The 16,348-nt window shown below is 39.3% G+C and overlaps 1 protein-coding gene across 8 annotated transcripts in view; it reads right to left on the minus strand.

Moving 5' to 3' along the window:
• The window catches only part of PTPRM (protein tyrosine phosphatase receptor type M), a 443,102-nt gene that overhangs the window by 291,716 nt on the left and 135,038 nt on the right, over window positions 1-16,348 (minus strand). For all 8 annotated transcript variants that reach the window (XM_064705880.1, XM_064705877.1, XM_064705876.1 and 5 more), the window contains exons 4-5: window positions 4,235-4,313; window positions 1,154-1,269 (exon numbers count right to left, since the gene is read on the minus strand). In XM_064705880.1, coding sequence (XP_064561950.1) covers window positions 1,154-1,269; window positions 4,235-4,313 — 195 coding nt within the window. The remainder of the gene's footprint in view (window positions 1-1,153; window positions 1,270-4,234; window positions 4,314-16,348) is intronic.

The raw sequence follows: 16,348 nt of genomic DNA on the forward strand, positions 1-16,348 counted from the left end.
ATTGCCTTCAATGCATTTGATCAGGCTCTTTCTAAATAGACTTAACAATTCACCATTCACATACAGATAAATATGAGGCTTTGCTTTTCAAGTGATTTTAATTTTCTTTTTGTGTTAGATTTTTTTGTAACCACTTGGCTGTTTAACCTGACATACTTAAATAATTTACAAAATGCAAATGCAATGGAAAAGGTTAACTATAGTAAAAGCTTGAAATTGTCTAAAAGCATAAATAGAGAATTTCATTTCTAGGCCCCATCTGTTACCACTGCCAATTTCACCTATCCCTCTTTCTCCACGTACTGCAGCTTTATCTGACTGAACTTCTCAGACATTGCTTCACTTATTTCGATTATCCTTACTTCCTTCTCACAAGGTCTCAGTTCCAGCATGTTGGTTTTCATGAATGGAAATCACTGGAATCTGGAGGCTGCTGTACAAACATTCACTATTGGTTGCTGTAGGGAACAACTGCATAATAATGGCAGCAAGAGAGCCGTTATACTGCCACCTCCATTATTAAAAGAGATGAAGCAAAAAAGCATGGTTTTGATACCAGGCTATTGTTTTTGATATCTATGAATAAGGGAATGCTATCTTTATTGAAAAAAAATTATTTGGAGACACTTTAAATTGAGATCTGACACCCACCTAGAAGCTACATTATTGATTAAGTAAAAAACAATGGACTCAATGAACGTAAGTAATATCCTTTGGCTCAATAATACAGAAGGTCAGATTTGACTGTTATACATGGTCTTCTCTACATCTAACTGAAAAAATGGAATTTTAGCTGAAAATACTGAACAGACAGAGGTAAGCCAAGAAAATCATTATGCATAATACTGCAGTTAGCCAGCACAGACATTGTTAGAAAATAACCTGTTCTTCCTTGGGGATTTAGCCTTTACTCATGATTGCCACACATAAGGAAAACAGTATCTTTATTTTTAGTAAGGAATTCCACTGAAACAAAGCAAGAAAACTTCCCAGTAGCACTTTCTACAAAAGAATACCAACCACAGAGCAGTTCAAAGGCAATATAAAATCTAATATTGATGAAATTGACAGCCCATAATTTTTCAAGTTTTACATTCCTTTCAGAATCTCTCCTTTCTCCAGATATCAGTGCATTAGGAAAAAAATTAATTACCTGTAACCAAAGTCTGTCGCTTGAGTCTGTTCCACCATTGGCAGTGCATTGAAAAGTAGCAAACTGTCCTGCATTGACTTCCACACTCTGAAGGCGCAAGAAATGGGGAGTTTTTGCTGTTGGACAAGATGCAAGTGTTAAAGTTATGCAGGAACAAAGTACTGGATTTAAAAAAAATTCACCAAGCAAATGAAACAGCTCTGCTTTAAAAGGTTCAGTCACTGAACAATCAAATCTACACATTAGATTCTAGGTTGGTCTACTCCCGTGGCTTGCAAAAAGCAGAATAGAAGGGTGCTGTGTAATTGTTCCTGCTGTGTAAATTACCTCAGCTCAGCATCCCTCTTGTAATAACAATCTATTAGAAAAGATCATATTGGAAACTAATAATGTTTTGAAGATAAACCTATTAGATGCTTGCACTACCAACTAGACAAGCCAGTAAGAAATGATGTTATCAGGGGAACAGGTTTTTCTTCTTAACCAAGTACACTGTCTATAGGAGAGATTCTCTAGAAATGCAGCCCACCAAACAGATGCAATACTAACACAACACTCCTCACCAACTACAGCTGCATTCTTTAAGCACAATGCTTCTCAACAGCACTGCAGAAAAAACCCAAAACAAAACACATTCTCCATACCAATGCTTATTTGTCATTTAGAAAGAAAAAAAATCAGTAAAAACTAAAGCAATATACCTACAAGCAAGCTGAAATTGATATTTGAACAATTATTTGCACTGAATTAAAAAAGTAAGTCTATTTTTGTTTTACTAAAAAGAATCAAGCACGTAATAAAAAAATAGATATTTGATACAGAAACCTATCATTTAAAGCACAATATTCCCCAACCTACTCAAAGCCTACTGCAGACAAGCAGACTTCTTGCACTGTCCACACTAATAGATAAACCAGGCTTTGAACATTGCTTTTCAACATCAAAATCTTAGTACTAGCAGTAGGCTGGCAAACTAAACATCTATTTTCTAGCAGAGCATTACCACCACTTAAAGAGTTGATGATGTTTTCTTAAAAACCCTTATTACTGGGAGAAATTGTATTTTTAAGGAATTTATAAATAGATCGCTTCATGAAAAAGTTGCTAAACATCCAGTGCAAGAGAGCATAAGAAGGAAGAGATGGAATAAAATAGCTCCAATTAATACCTAAACATGGGATTAAATATTTCTGTAACTATCCTTATGGCAAATTTAATACAAATAAGGCATTTTTGTTTTTCTTTAAACATTCCCCAATTAGGACAGACAGTTTAGGCCAAAATTATCCACTTCTTTGCCTATGAAACTATAATGTGAGAATATCTAGTAAAATTCTTCAGTATGTTCCTCATTTCTCACCTGTCACTTTTTTTAAAATCTGCTTTTACCCCTTCTGATTTTACTGTTTCCTTGGTCTTCTTAACTTTAAAAAACTAAGTTTTCTGAATTACCAAGTATGGCCTAAGTGGAGAAGAGCATTGGGTTTTAAAAACAAACAAACACACACACACAAAAACCTGCCCATCTACCACAACCCATTCCTTTAGTTTCTATGTGCCTACAATCTGGTTTCTGCTTGGTCTTTGTTTGTACTATCCAGGCAACTACCTATCAAATATTTCTCCCATTTCAATTTTGTTTAAAGCGTTAATAATTCCAGAACTATTTTTCTGGTAATATACAGAAATCATCATGAGCTTCACAAAGTTTTAGACACATAGTAGTTTTACTTCAATTTTCACACTTGTTCAGTTTTCTTTAGACAATTTAACTGGTTTGATGTCTTAATTTCTAACATTTTAATTACTTCATCAAAGAACTTTTCATTAAAGCTTTTGCATTTCAATACTGTCACGTCAGAACTCTACATGCTATGGGCTATAACTCAGTCTACACATTAATAAGAATTATTTGCAGGTTTTGGGAATTGATTGGTACAAACGCAAACATCAAACCTCTCAAGATCTGTATAAAAATTGAGTTTCTAAAATGCTGCTTCAGACTTATCCTACCTGAACCAAGGATATAAATTCAAAGTGCAGAAGCACCTATACTTTCTAACAACATAAGAGCCTGCAGTGTTTATTAGAAATAAGTGACTCAGAAATAACAGCAGCTGATTCTGCATAACTGTCTCTTTATTTGAAGAAATGTGTGTGTCTTCCTGCCATTAACACTAAAACCATTTTTATGAGGTGCTTTGATACTAACTGATAGAGCACTTTTTATTTGGAATCACAGCTCTTACTTAAAAGCTGCAACAAATGCATGCAAGCACAATATAAGAGGAACCAACACACAGAACTTGGTGTCTTCTTCCCCACTCAGTCATTTGCTCAATAAGATCACAACCTACTATTTCATGTATGATCTTAATATATCTTATCTAAAAAACAGCATACATGTGAAGTAACGTTTTATTTAAGCAATCTATTTAATTATATCTGGATTACCATATTAAAGCTTAATTTACAAGGTTTGAATTGACAATTGAGGATAATTAACTATTACATATCCTTAACAATGAGATAAAGAAATACATCTGAAGCATGAAGAAATAAAACAGCGCAGAAACTGAGCCATAAACCTTGAGAAGTACCCTGAGTAACCTTGCTTAGCAAAGCCTCAGTCCCCAGCCAGCTGAGGCTTCTTCCTTCTAAGCCTTGGAAAAAATAATTACATATAGTCAACTGTTGTGTTGTTCATCTGTTCTCACCAATGTCTCAGCTTGTGGCTGCACTGAACTTTTGATGCAGACAGAAAACTCATCAACAAATCTTAGAATCACAGAATCATAATGATTTGATGATTTTTTTCTAAAGAAGCTGCCATGAGACCCAGTTTGGGTTTGGGACTCATGATAAGTGCTGCACACAAAGAGCGCATAGAGATGTCTTTAAAGACAATAAGGTGCAATGATGCCATGTTTAGCAACACTCCATATATATACACTCAGCCTGTACTTTTGGCAGTGACATTGTTTTCTGATGTTTTCCTTATCTTTTGCTCCACATTTATCAAAGCATAGCAGCGCATTTATTTTAGGGGATCTGGCTTTACAACACAAGATAGGTACTTACTACATGGATGTCCTAGAACTTTCACTTCATCAATAGCCACATATCCAGAGAGACCTGAAGTAACCACTTCAAAAACAACCTGAGAAGCAGAAAGAGAATTTCTGAAGTTAGCATCTTTCGAACACACGGAGTATAAAAATAGTTTGTAATTGGAAAAACACATACATTCTTTCAATATGTTATGAACATCTGGAAAACAAACACCACCATAAAACCCTCAAAATGTGTTGCTCTTATCATTAAAATTAAATTACATTTTTTCACGTTTACATAATTTTTGGAGATTTGCAAGCAGGATCATATATAGTAGAAATAACCAATCTCTCCAACCGGTCATTTATTAGATAACTCCTCTGGTCTGCCAAAGGAGTAATCTAATAAATGCCTTAAGTTTTAAGAGCAGTACTGTACTTTCAAGTCTTTGTCTTGCAAAATGAACAGCTTTTATTCTAAACATTACAATTTTGTAGTATACCAAAATGTCAGGGTATCAGCCACAAACATACCTATTTTCAGGAATGTATTTTGCATGCCTCTTAATCGTCCACCAATTGCAGTGAATTAAGCAAAGCAGATCCATTTGCCACGGTTTGTTTAACGGCTATAAATAGGTCACAAAACAAACGGACCGTTCTCATCATTTGAGCTGAGTACACTCTAAAGTAAACCTCTCCAAAGTTTGGCAGCCTTAGCTTTGAACATCCCAAGAACGTTTATATGGAATAGAAGAAAATATGCCAGTAATGTTAGCAGGTACATTTCCACACCAATGCTCGAGAAGTTCATGCTAAAATCCAGGTTGTGATTTTTATTTTTTTTTAATACTTCACTTTTGCTTGGGAAGTTAACTCTAATTGCCTTGTATAACTGATCTCAGGAATCACCCTGAGGAAGACAAAGTTTAGAAACCATTTTTCATACACATGCTGTACTCAACCTTGGAACAGATGATCACACTATACACCACACTCCTTTACTGAACTATACAGAATGCAAAGACGTTATGAGGGTAACATACAGCTCCATAATAGATCACAATTTCCTGATGTTGAATAAACAATCTCAGAACACCAATTCTGATTTTACAACAAACCTTGCAGTGAGAAAAACCTTCATGCCCTTCTGCCTCTGCCTTCTCCCTTGTTTTTCACTGCTCTACCTATGGACACCGACCTGTTGTTCTCTCCCAGATTTCTTCTTCCTAACCTCTGTCCATCTCTCCCTCCCAGTCTCACTGGAATAAAATTGCTGTAAATATGGCCTTAAGTCCACATGGCTGAAAAGGAAAAAAATAGTTGATTCATTCTGCCTCCAGTCTACACAAAATTTCAACCTAAAGCGCCAGTGTTGTCACTACATGAATCATGCAGCAAGAAAAAAAAACACACACAAGATGTCGATAAGCAAAGTCCAAATGCAGCCAAAGAAATTTTTCAGAAACAAATTCTGCAAGAAAAGGGTTGCTCAGTTAGCTAAATGCCAGATGGCACTCTACTGACTCTTGAAGTTGGTATTATTGATCCACAACAACAGGCTGAACAGGGTATGGATTTGGCTCCCAGCATTTAGTAGAGCATCCAGAGCAACACCATTCAAAATTTCAAAGGATCTCTTTCCTAAAAAGAAGAAAATCTCCTGACAGAATTGGTCTTAACTATCCTGGGAAGAAGTTCTTAAAGAATAAAAAAGCCAAGACTCAAAGAATAACCTGCATTCAGAGACCTGAAATACCTTTGCTAACCATGATTATTACCCTCATCTTAACAGCCTTGAAAAGGAAATAGAGAGGTGATGTGCACTAAGTAACTCTAAGTTTTAACAGCAGTGCAAGAATGCAGCTCCTGTTTACAGCCACTGTACTTTGAAAAAAGAACAATAATTTCTCTGTTAAGAAACATGACACAAGAAATTGCACATTCTTCATCTGTGTTATAAGCTCTGAAAAAAAGCAATAATGCTGAGGCCCTTGAAAAAAGGCAGAGATTGCTCCACATCCTGAAGAGCAACTGGGCTATTTGCAAGTGAGAACATCTGAAAGACCATAGGGTATGAGAACCACAGCATAGCCTCAGAAACCTGCAGCTGAGGCAGGGACATTCCAACACGGTAGTGAAGAACAGGGAGCAGACAACCAGGTCTAAGAAATTATGGAAAAGTTTCCTGGGAAAATATGCTGCCACAAAGTATGTTCCTGAGACAACTGAATCTAGGTGTGCATGCAAAGATCTGCCTCTAAAAACACAGAGGGCTGGGGATAGTTACTGTTTTGTTTCCTGTATTTCCTAGTGGCTTCGAGTTTTCTTCTCTTAAGAAGAAAAATACATTAACAACTAACTTTCTGGGTTTTATTGAAATATAACCTAAAAAAAACGCTAAAAGCCAACCCTCTCTCTCTTATGGAACACTCAGCATAAGAGCAGCTGCACAAAGCCATCTGAAAGGCCTACCTGGATCCATGATCCCATCACTGTTGTAGTGTGTTGTTAAATTTTTTGTATTACTCCCCCATTTTATGTATTGTTCCCCCCCCCCCCCTTCTATGTAAAATGGTTCTGCCCTCCTCAGTTTTCCTGCCAGTAGCTCTATCTTCCGTTACATTGCTATGGTTACCTCGGCCCTTGGTTGTATCAGTCACTTAAGTTATATAATTTCCTCTCCTCCTTTTCCCCTTATAAGTAGACTTTTTCTCCTCCCTGGGCCCAGTCAATCATTTCCTACTCCTCCTAATGTTCCAGATTGTTCTCCCTGTGGGAGGTCTGATCGGCTGTGGTCCCGGGGCTCCTCCTATATTATGTAGCTATTGGTTTCCCTTGTAAGTTTGTTATGTTAAGCTCATCCCCCGGCCTTCTCTGATTGGTTTGCTGTAAACCCCTCCCTTGGTTTCCACCTCCCTTTATAACCCCTGCTCCCCCACTGCTCTTTGTCACTCCATGCTGGTCCCAGGCCCTCCACGTTGGTTCACCAGAGGCATCAAACCTGTTTGGACCCCAGGAAGTGTCAGGCTCTTCATTCTTCAACCAATCTCACAGCTTTGTCCGAGACCTCGTCCCTGCAGGCACAGCCCAAGGCCTCTGACGCCGAAGGGCGGCTGAAGCAGTCAGCCCTGGGGCCCTGCCACTGAGACTGACTCCCCCAGCTGCAGTGGGCTGTTGGCTGCCCCCCCGCTAGCCGGACTCAAGGTCTCAGGCCACGGACTGCTGCACATCACTGCAGAGTAAAGTATTTTTTTCAAGTTCTCAACTTTCAGATATGCTAAATTCTAAAAAATATCCTGAATAACTGTCACATGCACACCTGGGGAGCAGCCAGACAAACCAGTCAGAAGTCTTCTGCTAGAAATGCTACTGCCATATAACAGAGACTTAACTATTTTTTAAAATGCTGCATAGGAGTGTCTTTTCTAAAGAACTACCTCACTTCCAGCAAGACCAATACCCTGAGCTTTAGAAAACATGCAATATCCATAGATCAAAAAATAATTTCTAATTCTTAATGGGGAAGCTTCGCTACAGGTTCACTGGGAGGCTTTAAGCGCCTCAGTACTGCAATCTACTCACAGCCAAAAAAAACTTCTAGACTCCCATTCCTTCAGTTCATAGGCGGAGACCACAACCTTGAAGCAACTGAATCAGAACTGCCAGTGTCAACAGCAGAGAAAAACTCAACAACTGATCTAAAATACCCTGCTGTATCTCTAAACAAAATACCAAAAGTGTCATTCCACAAAAAAAAGCCAGGCAGCGTATCAAGAAAATGCCAGTTGGACATACAACTGAATTACAATTATTGACATTAAAGACAGTATGTTCCAAAGAAAAGTATTACAAATTGAAATACTGTCAGTTAAATCATGTTTCCATTAAAAGCAATAGCCAAACTGATACCAACTTCAATGACTGTAACTTTTACTCCTTTCTGACACAAAATATACCATTTTTACTAAATAGAAAGAGACAGTAAAGCCAGTAGTGACATACCACTGTCAAAGAAAGACACTGAGTCATATATAGAAGAAAAAATATGCACAAATACAGACTGGTCAGAATGGAATGACAGCTGACCTGAGGAGAAGGACTTGAGGGTATTGCTGGATGAGAAGGTCAAAACGTCCCAGCCACATGCACTTGCAGCCCAGAAAGCCAATTGCATCCTGGGCTGGATGAAAACAGGCATGGCCAAAAGGTAAAGGCAAGTGACTTTCTCCCTCTACTCCATTTCAGTGAGACCCCACCTGGAGTACTGCATCCAGCTCTGGGCCCCCCAAGGAGGGCAGAAACCCTGCTGAAGGAAGTTCAGAGAAGAGCCACAAAGGTGGTCAGAGGGATGGAGCACCTCCCCTATGAAGAGGCTTAGACACCTGGGGTCATTCAGCCTGCTGAAGAAGAGAAGTCTTCAGGGATCACAGGATCACAGAATGGCTTGGGCTGGAAGGGACCTTAAAGGTCATCTAGTTCCAACCCCTCTGTCATGGGCAGGGACACCTTTCACTACACCAGATTGTTCAGAGCTCCATTCAACTTTGTCTCATTATGGGATACCACATTACAGGTGCATCTATAACCACATATACATACTGAAGATCTTTCTAGGGCCTTTCAGTACCTAAAAGGGACCTACAGGAAAGCTGAAAAGGGACTTTTCACAAGGGCACATAGTGATATGACAAAGGGCAATGGCTTTGAACTGAAAGAGAATAGATTTAGATTAGATATAAGTAAGAAAACCTTTACTTTGAGGGTGGTGAAACACTGGCATAGGTTTACCAGAGAAACTGAACCCCACACCCTTGGAAGTGTTCAAATATAGGTTGGATGGGGCTTTGAGAAACCTAGTTTTATGGAAGGTGCCCCAGCCATAGCAGGAATTTGCAGCTAGATGATCTTTAAGGTCCCTTCCAACTTAAATCACTCTATGATTGTATGAGCATGACAGTTTATTCCAAGGATAGCAAAATAACTCTTTGGTTCACAAACTGTGAAATACTATCAATTGCTGTATACAATTCAGTATTTTATTTGAGTTGATGACTGAAGATTATGGGCTCAAATATGTGCTAACTAAGCATTTTCCCTTTTTAAATTAAAAAAGTAATTTGATCCTACGTAGGATCAAGGTTTCAGGTTTCCTAAAGTCCAAGTAGGAATGCTACACACTGTGAGAGAGAGACCTGAGAAACACTTCTGATAGCCTTGAAAACCTTACAATAAAGATGTCAAGATTCTTCACAAATCTGGATCAGTTTTCTTAGTAAATTCACTAGGAGTGAAACCTAGAAACTTATTTCACATCTAATTTTCTCCATAATTTTCCATTTGAAAAGTAGCTTGGCCTGTAAACATTAACTTTTTTTACCGCCACCTCCAAACTTAGCCTTTTCTCATGGCTGATGCAACACCTGCAGGCAATACAAAAGACTCCAGTCAAAACAGAGAAAACACTCTAGTAATGTGTAGACTGGGCAGCCCTCGGATTTTTTGCCTATTATTCCACCACCTTATCAGTCCGGAAACAACTGGTTAAAACACGGAATTCATTTGCTCAGGAAAAACTGCTGAACACTGCCCTGAGAGCTGTTTTACACCATTCTCCCCGCAGCACGCCTGCCAAACAGGAACCAGGGAAGCAGCTTAGCACTGCACTGTCCCTGATCCTCCCTGCTTCACTGAAGAGCAAAATTAGCTTTTCATTCCTGCCACTTCCCCTTGCTACATACGAACAAAGAAAGGGGGTCTGCTCACCAACATAAATGCTTACTGCTGAAAATGTGCGACTCAAGATAACTCGTTTGTTCCAAAGAACAATAGAAATAAACAGGTTTTGTTGCCACACAACCCCACTCTGTAAATTCCTGCCTTTGTTGCTGCAAAATTACAACACTTTCAGTCAAAAGGTGGATTGTACCAAATATAAACACCGTCCTTCACACAATTTAAAAATAGCACTTTGCACAAACAAGAAAGAGAAAGGAGTACCAAGAAAGCTGCTTAAACTCAGGCTGCAATCCTGCCCCCCTGCCTCCCCAGTGAGCAGGCAGCGCTGCATCACACACTGCACTCTCCTCTCTGCCTGCTCTGCTCTACAGCACAGAGCACCTTGCTCTGACTGTACTGGCATTGGGAACCATTCTATCCAGAAAATTGGCTTGTACCCTGTGGGTTCAATTCTTCCCCCCCCTTTCTGATTCATTTTAGGACTACTTGCCTTATCACAACAGCAGCAACTGCTTTCTCATCAAAGCCATGTGGAGGGAAGTTCTTGACCTGGTCCTTTCCCAGGCCCCAGAGAGGTCCATCACAGCGTATTGATGTGGGCTACCTGAATTGTGTTCAGGCCTCCCTGGCTGGGAATTTGCTCCATGCCACTTCCCTCCCCACCTCCCACTCCTACATGTCTACCATGTGGCCCTCACACCTGCACTCAAGCACATGAAACAACATTTTGGTGGCTGCTGCCAATCTGAGACCACAAAGAAACAAGCAAGCCAGCCTGAAAACTGAACTCCTGACATTAAGGCTTGTTAAATCTTAAAATTCTCTTTCTGTTTTTAAACCAGTTGCTGTCTTGTATTTCTCTACAGAAGGCCCAAATGCTTTTCTGGTTTAGGAACAAGGGACAGGAGCAAACAACAGAGCCTTGTGTCTGTGACAAAAAATGCATGCCTCCATACTTGTGACCATTTTTAGATTGCTGGAGGTTTTTAAATTTAGGTATGTGGTTTGCCCTGGTGCATCTTTCTCAAAATAGTAATTCCCAAAGCACATAAGTCAATGAAGAAGAGCTATTTAAGATGCCTGACACAGGTTGTTTTTCCAAATGCAATATGCATTTCAAAGTTTCTTTGGAGTTCAAAGCACAGTTCAGGAACCGTATGTGTGCAGTTGAATGCAACACACACAACACATGAGAATGTGAGCCTGACTTTTACTGCACAAGAAGCTTAATTCTCCGTCCTAGATGAGGATTTAAGTACCCTGCATGAGCCAAACTCCAAGCCAAACATGTACAAAGCAGGTTATGAAACAAATGTATGCTTAAGTCCAGATTTTAAAAGTTAGGCTTGATCTGCTGTTTCTTATTCCCTAAACTCCCAATTTACAGGGGAATGTGTCAGAATGGTGAAGGGTAAATCTCATCTCTGTGAAGTGATACCAATGTAACTCCTTTGTGTCCTTACTAAAAAGGATCAGGAATTACTGCCAGGCTCTTACCCCATTTTTTCACTCCAGCTTCACAGGATTTTACATTTAAAGATGGTGCAGTGGCACAGACAATTGTGTTACTATACTGGAAGCTATTTTTAATCCTTTCAATTCCATTTCTGGATTTTAAATCTCTAGTGTTTGTTGTTTTATTTAATCAAGATCTGTTTCAGTTCACTGCTGCCATGACTGACTTCCAGCAAAGTACAAAGCAAATAATTCAAAATATAAAAACTGATAGGGAGATGGTGTGTGACTTGCAGTGATGCTGTACTAAATTGCTTGCTTGAAGGGTTAGAAGCAAGGAACACAATCCCCTCACCAGATTCAACTCAGTAGTAGCTTTTGCATATTGTGATATTCCAAAATATCAACACTTCTAAAATATAACATTTATTTTAAATACTACTAATTGGTCTGAGAATTATTAACTAGTCTAGGGAAAACAACCGTGAAACTACCATTCTACTCCTGCTAAAAAATTCAAATGAGAAAATACAGGAAAACATTGAAGTAAATAAAAACACATGCCAAAAAGCCCTGCCACCCTCTCCTCAGAGGGGAGAAGCCTTTTCATGACTTGTATCTCAAAGCATCAATTTTAGAGCCTCTCAACCTACTGAGACTGCTCCCCAAGAATCTAAAAACAATCTTGCCACTTAGCAGCAAAATCTATGTAAAGTTAAATTCTCTTTTTTCCATGTACATTCTAATTCTACTCAAGTTAGGAGGAGGGTGAAGGTCTTAGGAATCATGTGAAGCTTTGTTTTGTTTGCAGGCTGTTTCCAAAGGCACGATAAACTCCTCGATGCTCTTGCTTAAGATGCGCCAAGTAGACAATAGCTCAGCAAAGCAAACAGTTTCTCCTGGGCACAGTGTTAAAAAGAGGAAGACAATGCTTCCTCAGGGGAGCACTCCTAAAGCCATTTTATAAAACAGAAATAAAACTGGTACCTGCAGAAACACACCAGCTACTTCGAAACAAATAGCTCAGAGACCAGCAGGCACAGCAGAAAAGAACAAGCTGTGCTGATTACCTTGGACTCAGAAGGTGTTTGGCAGCTTGAACCCATGTTACTGCAAGCACACTGTTATCACTAACTGGACAGCAGTGCCGACATATGCTAAAATCAATGGCAAATGTTAGGAAGTAGTACTTAGAAGATCGTTAATTACAGAATTAAATATATCCTTATTTGTCAGAATGCTTGACAATTTAAATAACCAGCAAGTAATCAACAATTAATGTTGTTACATGCAGGTTGCAACAGTGATTTGTGATATATATGCAGTACAGCTTACCTATGGTGTGCATCATACACAAGTAACTACCTGGCAAAAAAGAAACGAGTGCATTAAAAGGAATTAATTATTTAGTTCAAAGACTTTTTCTAATGAGTTGATTCTAAATAGAAATCCAACCCAAAAAATACTTAGAGGCTGGGACAGCTGGTGCTCCAATAATAAACTACTGTTAATTATTAAATCTTTTGAGCACTTTGTTTGTATGTGTTTGCAATACATGGTTTAAACCAATAAATCTTTAGAAGTTGGATTAAAATTCACTCCATACAACATAATCTGATTTTTAGTCAGCTACCATTTAGTGGGAGCTATTTTGCCTACATTTTTCAACAGCAAAACAGACACAACACACTGTGTTTGAAAAAATATTGAATTGCATAAATATTATAACTCTGAAATGTTATCACATATAATTTGTTCTCAGACTTCTGTAGTAAATGTTGGTTTCATTTCCATCTAGACATCTTGCAGGTGTTTTGCTAAGGGAATGGAATTATAAAACATTCACAGATGTGGATGGCTACAGAGATCATGTGACTTACAACACAACAAAGACAATCACACAATTACATTGCTTTTTCCCTTCACCTATTAAGGTGTTCTCTTGGAGATTACTCATTGGGAAGCCACCAACCTTCATATAAGAAAAGTTAAAAAGGGCTCCATCATTCCTTAAAAATCTTCTTAGGAGACTTTTCTTAATTATGTTCAGCAAGGTCAGACAAACTCAGAAAATCACTGGGAGGAAGTCTTGTACATTCTGGAGGTTTTGTGTGGAACACATGCATTTGTGCCAAAGGAGGTTGCAGTTTTGGACTTAAATGTATAGTAGCTCAGGAAACAGACTTGGTACTATGTTTAAATACCTACCAGATGAGTCCTGTGCCTTCCCCGCTATTCCTGCAGCCACCTGAGCTGCCACCCAACTTGGAGCTATGCTCTCACAGCATTCATATATACCCTCTCTCCTCTTCCTGCCCCCTTCTCCCAGCTGCTTAAAGCTAACTTCCTGTCATCCCCCACAACAAACTCTATAAAGAAGAAAATGCATGAAAACTGATGAAAGGAGTTCAGAAACAATGAAAAATAGCAAATGTCAGCACTCAAGTGAGGAAATTGCATCACAGACCTCTGAGAGAATGGAGGCAACCAAAAACAAAGACAATTAACTGTAAGCTCTTAAAATGGTGACAGCACTTCCTCAAGAATAAATGAGCTTATTTACAATGAAACCAGAGAAGCTACAGTATTTAACACTGATTGCCTGCACTGCCATGGATATTAACATAGCATAAGATCTTTTGGCATGTCAGCTAAATTGCGGTACCTAACCAGGTATTATTTCAGACTATATGCAGCAAATGCAAAGAAAATTACCTACTATACTCCACAGTGAAAGAAATATTATGCAAAAATGTCAACATTTCCAACAGCAAGGAGAGCACGTGGAATCCATTACAGACAGTCTTAGGCATCTATTATATGTCAGCTGAACTGCAGTACCTCATCCAAGCACGTAAGGGTTCACCTACAAATAAGGGTGAACAGTCCAGAAGGCAGGTCTTGAGGAAAAGGAGGATGGGAAAGGTTATCCTTCTGTTTCTATGGCCAAATACCATATATATCATATTGTCAGAAATCTGACAGATTATTATTAAAAAGATTAGTAATAACACTTGAAAGTGACAGAAGCTTTGTATATTTTTAAGAATACATCAATTTACCTTAATAGTCAGACTCAAGGCTTCTATTAAAATTTCCCTGTCCCCATCAGCCTTTTGATTCAGAGCTCGAGTGAGACTTTGAAGCACAACACACTTCTTTACTGACTGCTGATTCCAGTGCAGTCCTGTTGCACAAAAACCAGACTCCTTTCAGAAGGCAGAAAGCTGGAAGTTCCTCTAATTTACTACATAAATGGGAACATTTCAGACTTGGGCAGTACTCAATATTGAATACTCTTGAACACCATGTTCACAAAATCTTCCAGTAAATTCCACATTATTAACCATTGAGTTATATCCAGTGTCAGCCACAAAATGGTATGTGGGATGCTCTATCCTCTTCTCCCCGCCATCTACTGAGGCTAACAACACAGACTGGTCCTCAATATTTCAGTGAAGATAGAAAGGCATTCTCAACACTGGCATCAAATTGGTAACATGAGGTCTTGATGTAAGATCAGAGAGTCATGGGAGTCCTGAGCTGGAAGAGACACTTGAAGATTATGGATCCCAACTCCCTGCTCCTCACAGGACGACCTGAAACTAAACCAAATGACAGAAAGCATCATCTAAACCCTCCCTGAACCCTGACAGGAAACAAAATACACACTGCCCTTCCACCCTGAGAGTATGTATGACTAAACAAAGCTCAGACTTTGTGATCAAGACACAGCCTTATGCTGACAGGTAGCACACAGCTCCCCCCACACAGCTGAAGTGAGCCTCAGCTCTGCCAATATGCCCACTCTTCTCAAAAAGGCACGAGAGTATCACCTCACCAAGCCTGCACATAATTATAAAATATCTACATCATGAAGTTTGCTGAGATGTCCATAAGCTTTCCCTGAATACTCTCCAGAAGTCCTGACAAGGCAGTTGCAGCAATTCCTGGGAATCTTGGGTAGTACATTGGATGCAAATGCAGACCCAACCTAGGAGCACACTATCAGAGGCAAGAAGAAATGTGCAAGTGTGCTCTTTTGGGTCTGTAAGTATTGTATCCACTGCCAGGCATCCCACATTCCAAGAGTAAAATGTTCCTGGCCCTCCAAACTTATCTTTTGGAGTAGGACTGTCTATTTCATTGTGGATGAAAATCAGAGAAAAGACTCCAGAAAGTTCTTCAGCATTTTTTACTCAAATGAAAAAGGGTTCAGAAAGGACAGACTCAGTTCACTTGAGACATCCTCACATGACAGATGCTGCAGCCACAGAAAGGATCCCACTGCAGCCTCCCAGAATACCTGCAGTGGACGCTGCCAAACTCTTCATTAGAATATGATGGGACAGCAAATACCTGGTTACCTGAGACAGCAAATGCAGGAACTGCAACAAGACTCAGCCTCATGTGACACTAGGAACTTGGGCACTGCTGTAGGAATCAGGGAGTCCCACTCTGGAAAAGCATGGTGGAAGAGCACAGTTGTACCTCCTAGGGATGTCTGCAGTCAAGGAACTTGTCATCTTTAGGAGGGCTTTTCTTCAGAAAGCTTCAAACCATAAGTATGGTGACAATATTCAGTACAGGCAAACAAGTAAAATTCAAACTTTCCAAACTTCAAGTGAAGATGCAGGAGGCTCAGTAACATCTCTATGCTACTGGCCTGCTCTTATTTTAAACCAAGTTACTTGTTTGTGGAGACATAGACTGTATTTTCACAGGAAGAAGGAGGAAAAACATTGAACTACCATACAGCAGTAAGTAACGTTATAATCTAAACCATCCTACAGAAAAGCAGCATCCTAAGGGACTGTCGAGTGAAATTCCCCTGAATCTTTAGGATGCACTCAAAATCCCATTCCTATGACAGCTACTATTATATTTATGTTTACTACTGGACAAATTGATATTGCATTCAGCGCTACGACCTGAACTGAGGATTCAA

The sequence above is a fragment of the Zonotrichia leucophrys genome, chromosome 2 (assembly GCF_028769735.1).
Source record: "Zonotrichia leucophrys gambelii isolate GWCS_2022_RI chromosome 2, RI_Zleu_2.0, whole genome shotgun sequence".
Classification (NCBI taxonomy): domain Eukaryota; kingdom Metazoa; phylum Chordata; class Aves; order Passeriformes; family Passerellidae; genus Zonotrichia; species Zonotrichia leucophrys.